The 13,330-nt window shown below is 39.6% G+C and overlaps 1 protein-coding gene across 4 annotated transcripts in view; it reads left to right on the forward strand.

Moving 5' to 3' along the window:
* The window catches only part of tmem63ba (transmembrane protein 63Ba), a 53,929-nt gene that overhangs the window by 28,342 nt on the left and 12,257 nt on the right, over positions 1 to 13,330 (forward strand). For all 4 annotated transcript variants that reach the window (XM_065296165.1, XM_065296167.1, XM_065296168.1 and 1 more), the window contains 9 exons: positions 1,947 to 2,055; positions 2,749 to 2,819; positions 6,637 to 6,717; positions 8,388 to 8,511; positions 10,812 to 10,945; positions 11,104 to 11,241; positions 12,573 to 12,726; positions 12,844 to 12,950; positions 13,136 to 13,222. In XM_065296165.1, the coding sequence (XP_065152237.1) occupies positions 1,947 to 2,055; positions 2,749 to 2,819; positions 6,637 to 6,717; positions 8,388 to 8,511; positions 10,812 to 10,945; positions 11,104 to 11,241; positions 12,573 to 12,726; positions 12,844 to 12,950; positions 13,136 to 13,222 (1,005 nt within the window). The remainder of the gene's footprint in view (positions 1 to 1,946; positions 2,056 to 2,748; positions 2,820 to 6,636; positions 6,718 to 8,387; positions 8,512 to 10,811; positions 10,946 to 11,103; positions 11,242 to 12,572; positions 12,727 to 12,843; positions 12,951 to 13,135; positions 13,223 to 13,330) is intronic.

Here is a 13,330-nt window from a genome sequence, read left to right on the forward strand (position 1 = left end):
GTCTAAAATTAGAAAAAGAGACCTTTAAGACACTTTATTATAACTAATGGTCCTGTGTAGCACATTTTACAGATATTTGTATTAAAAAAATACTCTGGTAAAAATAGAAGTACTGATTTAACTTCTTTACTCAAGTAAAAGTATCAAAGTACAGGCTTGGAAATGTACTTAAAATATAAAATTAAAAGTAGCCATGCCTTTAGTTCTTTATAAGCCATTGCCTACATTTTATTTGGATGTCGGCAAAATAGGCCTTCTTTTGACATGAACATTTGCATGTTGCACATTTAGCTGTTAAAGTTGTGTAAAAATGCAAAACAAAAATAAGTTAAAACATATTTTTTTATCATGGTTGTTGATATAGAGAGAGGTGGTGATGGAGCAGTGGACAAGACACTTGCTTTTGATTCCCACTGTTACACATCCACCAAATAAGTTGTTATGTGTCATACTGTACAAAAAAGTTGCATGTTGCACATCTAGCTGTAAAATAAATTAAAATGTGTTTTTTTGTTCAAATAAGTTGTCATGGGTCCTACTTTACTATCCGTATAGATCCGCCACCAGTTTGATTGGCGTGTGTGTGTGGGGGGGGGTCTCAATATATTTTCCTGCTTTTTTGTCCTTAGCCAATCACATGCCTGAATATAAGCATGTTTAAAGAAAACAAAATGTGCTATTCATAACTTTTGACTCTATTGCCATGTCTGAAGTCAAATGAAGAGTAAAAAACCTAACAACTTAAAGGGGTCATATGATGCGATTTCATGTTTGCCCTTGTCTTTAAAAGATCAGTAAAGTCGCAAAGATTAAAGTCTTAAAGGGAAAGTTCGGCCAAAAATGATATTAAACCCATGAATTACTCACCCCGAAGCCGTCCGAGATGCATATGTCCATCATTTTTCAGACAAACACATTTTCAGTTATTTTAGAAAATGTTTTTGATTTTTTTAGTTAATCAAATGTGAAGTTATGGGGTCCATGTCCTTCAAGTCCAAAAACTGTGCATCTATCCTTCACAAAATAAATCCAAACGGCTCCACTATGATAAACAAAGGCCTTCTGAGGGTAATCCGCACAGTTTTGTTTTAGAAATATCCACATTTAAAACTTTATAAATGAAAATAACTCGCTTCTGGTAGCACCGCCATCTTAGACTCCTCTGTATTCAGGAGAGAGTATTAGCGTAGTGTACGCACTTTTCTTTGTGACGTATGAAATATAAGTCGCAGTAGACTATACGTGGCATTTATTTATTAAATTATTTCACAAAATCCGCGCCGAAGAACACGCATTTCATCTATAGAGGCAAGTTATTCAACTGAGAGTGTACTCACACTATCCAAACCAAACCGCACTCGGGCGCGTTTGACCCCCAAAGCCTTGTTCGTTTGACTAGTGTGATCGCTCTGTACCGCGCCCGGGCGTGGATTGGTTAATCGCGCCCCGGCCGGGTTGCAGAGGTGGGCTGGAGCACGGTTCACTTGGGCTCAGGTGCTCAAGTTGGCGGACTCATCATTCAACATCACTTAATCCACTGAATTGCATAAATACTGGAGCAGCATATAGCGGACTCTCGCGGCTGTAGACGGTGATGGTCTCTCTTGCCTAATAAATGTCAAAATTAATTCATACTGACTTACAAGGCGCTCCTGAGAATAAGACCCAGCACCAGCCAAAATGTGAAAAAAACGCAACTTCTAGTCTGGAAAATACAGTATACATTGCAGTTTTAATACTTCGCCAGTTTTTATTTTATTAGCAATTATGACATTATCAGTGATGAATGTCAAGCACTGTGTTTACATAATTATAATATTGCTTGATAAGAAAATTATTTCATAGTTAAAAATTAAGTGTTATGTTACATGTGCATTATGATGATGGGGACATGAAAATGCATAGAAGGAATTATCATCTTTTTTGTTTGTTGTGGTCTCTTACAGAACTAAACTTTTTTGGCTGCACACTATATTTGCCTTCTTCTATCTATTAATGACTGTGTTCAGCATGAGAAGACATACATCAAAGATGCACTACAAAGAGGACGACCTGGTAAGCAGACACACAGGTTTAATACAAGTTAACCTCCAGCCACAGCATATGTGATAAAATGTCTGCTTTAAAGTCCCCATGAAACAGAAGTCTCGATCAACTGTGTTGTTTCCAAGTGAAACAGAATGTCATATGAGGAAATTAGTGGTTGTGGCTTGTGTTTTCCACTGTACTTTGATTTCATTCGGAAATTGACAGTTGGAGTGGGCGGAGTTAGCATATGCTCCCGCCCAAGCCGTCTAGCTGATGTCATCAGAGAAAGATCGCCACAAGAGAGCGGAACTACATTTTTAGATTTAGTTTGAAATTTATGAAGGCACATTAATAAAAAAAAAATGACTTGCACAAATACATTTTTATCATAAACACTGCAATATTACTTAAAAAAATATGAATGGTCAGTTTTGATTTCATTGGGACTATATAACTTTGTGTTTTAGTCTAAGTTCACTTTTCTTGTTACTGAAATACTTCTTCCATAAAGAACAACTAAACTTTAGATATGGTTTATTGCATCATTAAAACAGTAGGTTGAAAACAAAGCTTTGAGGCACAGACATGGCATAAAGTATCTTACATTATCTAAATGTTGTAGTATCAAAGATTTATAGAGGTGCACAATATTTCTCAGCAGTGAACTGATTTTAAGGTTTTTGGTGAACTGTTCTGTCTTTACTTTGAATTTGTTCACAGGTGAAGCGCACTTTATTTATAACCGGGGTCGTGAAGTATGCAGATGAGAGTCAAATCAAGCAACATTTTGAGTAAGTCGGTCGTCTTGCTAAAAACATTGTGTCGTCTCATGGTATGATCTATCTTCAAATAGCACATTTCAGTTCTTTATAGAAAAATAATCAGGCAGGTCAGCCCAAGCTTTCGCTCCAGGTTCGGTGCCGACACGTACCTAACCCTGGTCGAAAAGGGGATTAAGGAGGTCGCACACTGGGCGAGAAGCGCCTTGTCGTGTCTTGTAGCTAAAAATCATACACATCATTTTCATTGAATGTACACACAAGGGCGGCAACTATCTGCTGTGACTCTGGACGCTGCTCAAATCCCTGCCACACCACAAAGCATGACTTGTATACTTTAACATTAAATAACATCATATTTGTCCCAAATCGTTAACGTAGCTAATGCATATTTTGCATCTGAAAGTAGACTCTGACTAGTGGGGCTTATGCTGCGTTCACACCATCCGCGGTAGAGGCGTCAAGCGTGAGTGATTTATATGTTAAGTCAATGTAAAGACGTGTTGACGCACATCTGGAGGTCTAGTGGCGCGAATGAGACATTTTAGCGCTGCGCAGTAGACACGTTTCCGCCTCATTCGCGCGTCTAGTGACGTGATTACAGGAAGCGAGCGGAGTTGCAGAAGCCCCTCCCATGACACAAATTTCCACCTGAATGTATCGTATTGATGACTAGAATTTCACGCGCAAATGAAGCGAGTACACCCAAAATGTTCAAGCGTCTAACTACGCGCGTTAGAGGTGAATTTGACGTCTCAAACGCGTCTGGTGTGAACCCACAGTTACACACCAAATGCAAATTCAATGATTTGTGCGAGTAGATTACATACAAAGTCAATGCAAAGACGCAAATATATACAAACTCGAATTGGGCAGCGCGATTGCTGCGAAAACACATGCTAATCGCCTGAAAGAAGTCTTCGCGCAAGTTGAAAATATTCATCTCCAGCAAAAATTGCATGACATGACATGAAGTTAAATCCCATGAGTAATCTAGCGCAACATAAGCAAAGCTTTGCGTTTGGTGTGTACGCAGCATTAGCCTGTGCTATCAAATTTGTGCATGTCCGGTGTGCAATACCTGCGCACGCAACGCGGCGCTGCACTTTTCGTCCCATGATGCAACCTCCTTTAGAGATATTTTTTATTTCTCTAGGATGAGACCTTAGGAGTGGGAGGGCAGGGTATAGAAGAAACAGTAAAGTGAGCAAGAAAGATTTCAGTCTCACTGGCGTCTACGAACAGATTGCGGCCTGCCTTTCATCAGACTCACAGAATCAGACTGAAAAAACACATCAACAGACCATTTGGCACATAATATGCACTGAAATTATACACCAGTTTTAATTATCTGCCTGTTACAGTATTATATCAGCTTGTCTGTTAGCCGTTGTTTGTTTATAAGTTAGCAGACTGCTGCGAGTGTTTACGTGATATCTTATAATCTGAGGTAGTTACAGGGTTTGTAAAACTTATGTAATTAGCCCCCGGTTTTGTAGACAATACTTTTAAACTTGTCCCAGACTGTAATGCATGTTTGAGCCATCTTCACTTAAAATATATCACTGACATTGTTTGATCTCAAGATAAACACCAGTAATGTTTTTTTCTAAGTCACATTTATAAAATCTACTTAAAAATGTATTAAAGGGACACGCCACCTCTTTTGAAAATATGCTCATTTTCCAGCTCCCCTAGAGTTTTTTTTTTTTTTTTTTTTACAGTTTTGGAATTCATTCAGCTGATCTCCGGGTCTGGCTGTACCACTTTTAGCATAGCTTAGCATAATCCATTGAATCTGATTAGACCATTAGCATCCTGCTAAAAATATTCTGGTGTAATAATCAAGGACTTTGCTGCCGTAACATGGCTGCAGGAGGTGCATTGATATTACGCACTGCCCGAAAATAGTCCCCTGCTATTGAAAGTTACCAAGGGGACTATTTTCAGCTGCGTAAAATCGTTGTGCCTCCTGCAGCCATGTTACGGCAGCAAAGTCCTTAATTATTACGCCGGAATGAGAGTATTTTTAGCGCAATGCTAATGGTCTAATCTGATTCAATGGATTATGCTTAAGCTATGCTAAAAGTGGTACCGCCAGACCCAGAGATCAGCTGAATGGATTCCAAAACGGTAAAAATTAAATGTTTAACTCTAGGGGAGCTGGAAAATTAGCTTATTTAAAAAAAAACTGGAGTGTACCTTTAAAGCCTCATGCTGGCTAATCTAAGCGTTTTCTGTGAAACAAGGCCCGGGTCTTTAAAAGATGTTTCAGGGATATTGTTGTAGTCATATAGTCTACTTATGTCCATAAAAATTGAATGTAGAGACATTTTGATCTTATCTACTTATTTTCCACACTCCTACAGTCTGTACACAGAAACTGCTGTGTCATTATTGCATAGGCAAAACAGTTTATTATTGTGGCATCGTTGATTTTACTCTTTTTCCATCCTTAAGAGTAACATAAAAAGCCACTGGCCATGTGACCTGTCCATCACATCAGTGTCCTCCTGTCTATGTGGGCGGCTTTTGGTCAGAATAAGGTTCAGTGTGCATCCGGCTTTTTGACAGTAGTGAAGTCTGACTCAATATTATCAGTCTTGTTTCATCTTTGCTGTCTCCCTCCCTAAAGTTTTTACAGCTCCTAGAGCAAACAAGACTTATTTGCATTGCCACCCTCGGGCCAAACGTTTTTAAGAACGTTATGCGTGTAGCAATGTTGCCATTCAAGATTGGTCACTTTTTTGTTGCCTGGCAACAGACAAGCTTATTGCTATACTCTATAACATACGGTTCTGACTAGAGGGGATACAGCTATGACTGGGGCTATCCCAATTGGGCCTTGCTCTCACATGAACGTGCAAAACTAGGGGGTAGGGGGAAGGGGTAAAGGGCGATTTATAGTCGTGCGTAGGTCCTACGGCGTAGCTACGGCGTAGGCTATCCGTAGCCTGTGCGTAGCTCTGCGTAGCCTGACGCGCACCTCACAAAATTTCTAACAGCGTGTCGGCTCTACGCGGACCGTAAGCGCTGTGATTGGTCCACCAGAACCCCTCCCGTCAGGTAAAAAAACTGCGTCATAGGTATTTCCGTTTGAGACGGTGAAAACAAAGATGAGCCAAGCTGAGGAGTGATTTAACTCAAACTGAAACATAAGTCGCTGTTTATTTACTTCCATCATTGCTGGTCTTCTCAAATTATACACAACAAGTTGCTATTTCTTCTTCGTTTGTGGGTTTACTTGCTTAGCTTCTTCTTCTGTGACAACTTCTGCTGCTACTGTGGTTACACACGTGATTACTGCCAACCAGCGGTTTCGCGTGTGTTTGCACGTCGACGCGGACGGCGACGCACAAGTATAAATGAAAACCGACGCGGAACCTACGCCGTCGCTGCTACGCCGTAGGACCTACGCACGACTATAAATCGCCCTTAACTCTCACATGAATGTGCAAAACTAGGGGGAAGGGGGAAGAAAGAGAAATGGGATTGGACCTGGTTCTGGCAAGAGAGGATACAGCTACAGCCTAAATCCCGGTAAAGGGTAAGGTTTGGGGGGAGGATTAGGATGAAAACAGCGCTCATCTGGCTAGATTTTGTCTATAGCTGTATCCCTTCTAGCCACAACCATCTCATATGTATAATAAACTACCCATAGCCTTACAGTGTGTAAATATACCATATCTGTACCGGCTGTCCCGGGAACAGTTATGCAACAAGAACAGCTTGTCCCGGACAGTAGGAAACTGACTTATGATCTGACTTGTTTAAACCTGTCTCTCACATAGTACTTTTACTTTCCCCATGTTTATGTTGTGATACACAGGCAGGCGTATGAAAACTGTGTCGTTTTGGATGCACGCATTTGTTACGACGTTGCCAAGCTCATGTCCCTGGAGGCTGAAAGGTACAGGACTGAAAAAAGATGCAATGTACTCTTTTGAGGATTGTACACTAACATACACCAAGCATTTTTTACAGGACAAGTTGAGGTCCGCTAACAGGAGTGCTAAGGCTTATCATGTTACCCATGTTTTTGAAAATGTGCTCCTGTATAGCATTGCATTAAAGGGCTACTCCAGCCAAATATCAAAATTACCCCATGATTTACCCGCTCTCAAGCAATCCGAGATACATATGTCCATCATCTTTCAGACGAACACATTTGGAGTTATTTTAGTAAATGTCCTTGCTCTTCCAAGCTTATAATGGGAGAAAACATGGATCAGGGAACAATTTTTGACACACTTTTAAACAGCAAAAAATAGCATTCATCCTTCACAGATGTAATCCACACAGCTCCAAGGGGTTAATAAAAGGTCTTCTGCGAGTAATCGATGGGATTTTGTAATGAAAATAACGATATACTGTAAACTTTATAAACTAATGTTACTAAAGTAGTAACTTCCGGTAACGACGACATCTTGGACTCGCGTGATTCACGAGAGAGTTTTAGCATAGTGGACGTTGGTTGCTATGTTTACGTTGCGCAGTGACTCTCGTGAGTTACATAACTTTAAATATGCCGCCGTTACCGGAAGCTAGTTATTTTAGTTTATAAAGTTTAAAGTATATGGGTATTTTTCTTACAATATTGCATATATTACCCGCAAAAGACCTTTATTAACCCCTTGGATCTGTGTGGATGAATGCACTGTATAGGGTTTAAAGTCAGAAGTTACCACTTTTACCTTATTAAACCATTAGCATCATGCTCAAAAATAACGAAAGAGTTTCAATATTTTTCCAATTTAAAACTTGACTCTTCTGTAGTTACATCGTATACTAAGACTGACAGAAAATTAAAAGTTGGGATTTTCTATGCAAATATGGCTAGGAACTATACTCTCATTCTGGCGTAATAATCAAGGACTTTGCTGCCGTAACATGGCTGCAGGAGGCGCAATGATATTACGCAGTACCCGAAAATAGTCCCCTGCTATTGACAGTTACTAAAGGGACTATTTTCGGCTGCTGCGTAATATCATTGCGCCTCCTGCAGCCATGTTACGGCAGCAAAGTCCTTGATTATTACGCCAGAATAAGAGTATAGTTCCTAACCATATCGGCTTAGAAAATCGCAACTTTTAATTTTCCGTCGGTCTTAGTACACGATGTAACTACAGAAAAGACAAGTTTTAAATTGGAAAAATATCAAAACTCTTAGGTTCTTTTTGAGCGTGATGCTAATGGTCTAATCAGATTCAATGGATTATGCTAAGCTATGCTAAAAGCGGTAGCTCCAGACTCAGTGATCGGCTGAATTGATTCCAAAATGGTAAAAATCATATTTAACTTTAGGGGACCTGGAAAATAAGAATATTTTCCAAAAAGTGGAGTGGTCCTTTAAATGTATTGATACAGTTTTGGAAACAAGATCTTAACAAATGTAAAACTATAAAAATCATTTAAAACTAAATCAGCTTGTAATAAATTTACATTGATGTGCTGTCTGATGTTATTTTTATGTTCGGTTTAAAGTTGTACTTTATCAATGGAAAGTGGCACAGACATTTACAACGGTAAGGTGTAGTTTGAGAACTAATTGAATGTTTTGCTTGACTTCACTTTGTACAGGAAAAAAGCCGAACGCAGCAAAAAGTTCTACACGGACCTGATGGCCAAAGAGCACGTGCACACTATGATCAACCCTAAACCCTGCGGTCACCTCTGCTGCTGCATCATCAAAGGCTGCGAGCAGGTCAGATACACCATGAGCTCAACACAAGACACGCATCATATACTTTAATGTCTCCACGCGCTGCTTTCTGAACGACAGCGTGTCCTGAAGCGCACAAATGCTTCAATCTCTCATAAGTATACATACTCAGGCATTTCACTTTACACACTCAAACTATTACAATAACTATATTAGCACTTTCCCCGCCAGCGTTTTTAAAAAGAAGTTACCAGCCAGCGCCAGCATTTTTCATGATTTTCACAAAAGTTTAATGCCTTCCAGAAAATGTTCTTCTTTAAATATAAAAACATACAATATATCAAATGAAAGAACAGACCCCCTGCTTTCAAACAACAACAACAAAAAAATGTTTCATCCTACCTTCATTAATTCTCTTTTTATCACCTCTCAAAAATGGGTAGGTTTCTTCAAAAACGCCCAATTTTGAGCAAGACGCTGACATAATTGCATTTTTGTGAAGGACTCTTGATAGATATCAGATGCAGAGCGATCCTCAAAACATACACGGAGTTCTTTCACTTTTAAGTGAGGCGTTACATCCAGGTTGTACAAGTTGTGGAAGTGGTATAGTTGTATAATAGCGGTTAGGGGTGCACGATTCAGAAAATTTCACGATTCGATTCCGATTTTTTTTTTTTTCTTTTTTTTTTTGCTCAAGATTCGATTCAAAATCAATTTTCGATTCAAAAACGATTAGCGATTTAAACAAACGATTCACAGTGTGTACAATAGTAACACGGCATTACAAAAAAATATTTATGAATTGATTTTCGGAATTCTATGAGTCGATTCTGAATGGGCAAAGCTTGAATCGCGATTCAAATGTGAATCGATTTTTTTTTTTGCACACCCATAATAGCGGTATTGCGGAAAGCCGGAAATTCTCGTCATTGGCAGGGAAGCGCTTTCTCTTAATTAACGAGTTATCTCGTCAATGACGGGGAAAGAGTTAGCATCCACACTAGAGCTCTTCACGGGTCTACTACGATCCGAAATCTCGAGGTCCACCCGAGACCTAAAATGGGTCTAAATCTTTCACGTGTTCCTTGGGCATGGGTCGGGTATAATATTAGCGGCATCGGGTCTCGGGTAAATTAAAGTGAATGTGTTTTTTCAAACGGACCCGAAGACCCGAACTCTCTCGCGTGTGTGCGTCAATGTCCTTTTCAAACCTCTCCTCTGTTTGACAAGAGCACTTGCGACATTGTCTGGCTGGCGTAGGTAAATTTTTGTTCAGACAGCCATATCCGTCAATTTTAAATGTACATTTTAGCGGTAACCTTGGTGTCGTCATCAGATAACAAAGTAAAACAAATGGAGCAGCTCGCCAAATCGGTGCCGTTTACATTCAGGTCCAGTCGGGTTAAAAAAATTGCCACTGGTTCGTGTCGGACTCGGGTCTGATATTCTCAGGTTTGTCTCCGCTCGGGTCTTTCTTTAAAAAAAAAATGTTTCATGCATGTCGGGTTTGGGTATAAAGTGATTCGGGTCATTTCGTGTCGGGTACATTTCTTTGGACCCGAGAAGACCTCTAATCCACACCACCAGATGATAACGTAATATTAATAAGCTGACGCACAGCAGAATTCACGCACATCATTTACTTTTATTTGCATTAACTAATATTGCAGTTGTCCGTTTTTTACCCCATTGAATGTGTTAAAATACTGTTCTTATTGCATTTATAGCAGCTTTGGGTGTCCTTAGCAGGCTGTCTCGTGTATCTCTAAACAGTGAATCTAGCTTGTGTAATTTATCATCTTATCTATTGGTGTTTTCTATTTATGAATGGTCCTTAAAGGGATAGTTCACCCAGTTTGCTGAACCATTTCTTTAAATCCTTATGAATGGGCTAATCTTTCAGAAACATGGGTTACTTAATGTACTTAAGTATACTTTGGGATTATTATTCTGTCTGCTGGTGTGAAGATGATACAATGTCACCAACGTTTATTCAACAGCTTATTCAATAAACCAACTTCTCATTTGTCGAGCCCCTTTTTCGGTAACACTTCCCCCTGCTGGACAGTTACTGTATTGCTGAATTTCATCTGATGAAAGAAATAACTCTGTGTGTGCATTTTGTATTGCATATAGCGCATTAAATAAATGGTTTGTTGTTTAATAAGCCATCAATATTTTGGTTAATTTTCCTGTACATTCTGAATACATCACATGTTTTTCATCTTTTACACAAGCATGTTGCTAACACACACACACACGCATGGACTAAAACGCACATTCCAGGTTTTGATTTCATTGTGTCTTTAATAAAATGTGCATTCTCAATGTCTTAACAGGAAGAGGCTGTGAACTACTACACTAAACTAGAGTCCAAACTAAAGGATGAATACAGAAAAGAGAGAGAAAAGGTCAACACTAAACCGCTGGGCATGGCGTTCGTAACCTTCCAGAATGAGGCCATGACAGCACTGTACGTCCAACAGTTTGTTTGTAACCCTTGCCAAAAAAGTACTGTAATATTCCCATGAATTGTTTCATAGACATGATAGTCTGATGAACCTTCCAGTTCCATATTACTATTGTTGTACATATATTCAGTAATATCTGTGTGTGTGTTCCTCTTCCCAGAATCCTGAAGGACTTTAATGCATGCAAATGTCACGGCTGTCACTGTCGGCGGGAGCCAAAGTCGTCTCCTTTCAGCTGTATCTTAAACACTTATAACTGGACAGTCACATACGCTCCAGATCCACAGAATGTCTACTGGTAACAAACCATACATCCTCAACAATACCTTCATAATCAATCAGACAAAATTCGTATTAGTACCTAACGCTGAATTACATGTTCATATTAATATTTGTTTATATGGGTATACATGTGCTAGCACAAACAGAACTTTACTTTTTTTACTTGACTTTAATAGCTAGACATTTTAGAGATGTGGTTAAAGGTGCAGTGTGTAAATTTTAGCGGCATCTAGTGGTGAAGTTGCAAAGTGCAACCAGCGGCTCAGCCCACTGCCCAACCCTCGCTTTTAAAACGCATAAAGAAGCTACGATAGCCACCACCGTACAAACATTTCATCGTCGGAGACATCTTCGTAAAAACGTCCGTTAAGGGCTTCTGTAGAAACATGATGGCACAAAATGGCGACCTCCATGTAAGGGGACCCTCAGTGTATGTAGATAAAAACGTCTCTTTCTAAGGTTGTAAAAACATAACGGTTTAGTATAAAAGGTCTTTATACACCACTGATAATATAGTTTTGTATATTATTTTGCATTTCTTTCAAGAGATCCTTCTAAAAATTACACACTGCACCTTTAACTGGTAAATGATGTAAATATAACCAGGGTTCCCACGGGTCCTTGAAATACTTGAAAGTTTGTAAATCAGGGGGAAACAATTCAAGGCCCTGTGAAGTTTTTGAAAATAAACATACTTAGATACAGGTCATTGAAAGTGCTTGAATTTATTTTATGCAAGGAAAAAATCCATATTAATCCATGTGTAGTGTGGGATAATATCATAAAAATTCAAGACTTTTTGAGCACACGTGCTAAATTGTTCGCTTTAAATGCTTATATCTTCTGTATGCGAATGTTAATACCAAAATGCTTTTTTGCATAGTTGTGTTTGACACATAAAAACGTCTCAGGTTACGTATGTAGCTGTTGTTCCCTGAGAAGGGAATGAGACGCTGCGTCTCCCTTGCCATACTTCCTGCTTCCCTGTAACGCCGTCTTTGGCAATATTTCAGATAGCGATATACTTCCTGAATCCTGCGTCACCGTGTCTTTGTCGTTAAGCCTCACCATTGGTTGAATTCGATATACACATTCAGACGCACTTACCCCTGGAGGCGTCCCCAAAGTGTTACCGCAGTGACGCAGCGCGAGTTCCCTCGAAAGGGAACTGTAACAATGTATCTTAAAAGGTAACACGATGTAACCTTGCCCCCACTTGAAATGTGTCCCCACATTTAGTCCTTGAATTTGAGGGTATTGGACCTGGAAAGTCCTTGAAATGTCCTTGAATTTGAAGTTAAGTAAGGTGTGGGAACTCTGTATAACTGACACGCCTCTAATCCACAGGGAGCATCTGTCTACTGCCGGCTTGAACTGGTGGGTTCGGTGCTTTGTCATCAACTGCTTTCTCTTCCTCCTCCTCTTCTTCCTCACCACCCCGGCCATCATCATCTCCACCATGGACAAGTTCAACGTCACCAAACCAGTGGAGTATCTGAATGTAAGCGCTTTATTAAACTTAATTTTAAGGGGTGACGGTTAAATGTAGCTTGTCTGTCAAGTTATGAACCGGTCACTCATAAGTCTATGCTCCGCCCCCCTGTCTTTGCTCCATTAGAACCCGATCATCACCCAGTTCTTCCCCACTTTGCTGTTGTGGTGCTTTTCGGCCCTTCTCCCAACCATCGTCTACTACTCCGCCTTCTTCGAAGCTCACTGGACACGGTAGAAATAACGCATCGATATCTTTCTTTCTTTTTTTCTTTTTTTTGAAAAATTAAATGAAGATGATAGTAAAATGATAAAAAATCAAAAGTTTTAGGTCATGCATGTACTATTATATTGGTTACAATCTTGTGATGTTTTTTATGATGGTCTCATGCTCAATGTGTGTGATCTTTCTTTGTCAGGTCTGGAGAAAACAGAACCACTATGCACAAATGCTACACTTTCCTCATCTTCATGGTTCTTCTGTTACCATCTCTGGGACTCAGCAGGTATATTTTCACACCCCCTGGCTTACAAAGAGACATAGGTGTTTGGTAGTACGATTTTAGGTTTAAACAAGTTCTCAGATTTTATTTAGGGGTGTATAAGTACCGGTA

Source organism: Paramisgurnus dabryanus, chromosome 20 (assembly GCF_030506205.2).
Source record: "Paramisgurnus dabryanus chromosome 20, PD_genome_1.1, whole genome shotgun sequence".
Classification (NCBI taxonomy): domain Eukaryota; kingdom Metazoa; phylum Chordata; class Actinopteri; order Cypriniformes; family Cobitidae; genus Paramisgurnus; species Paramisgurnus dabryanus.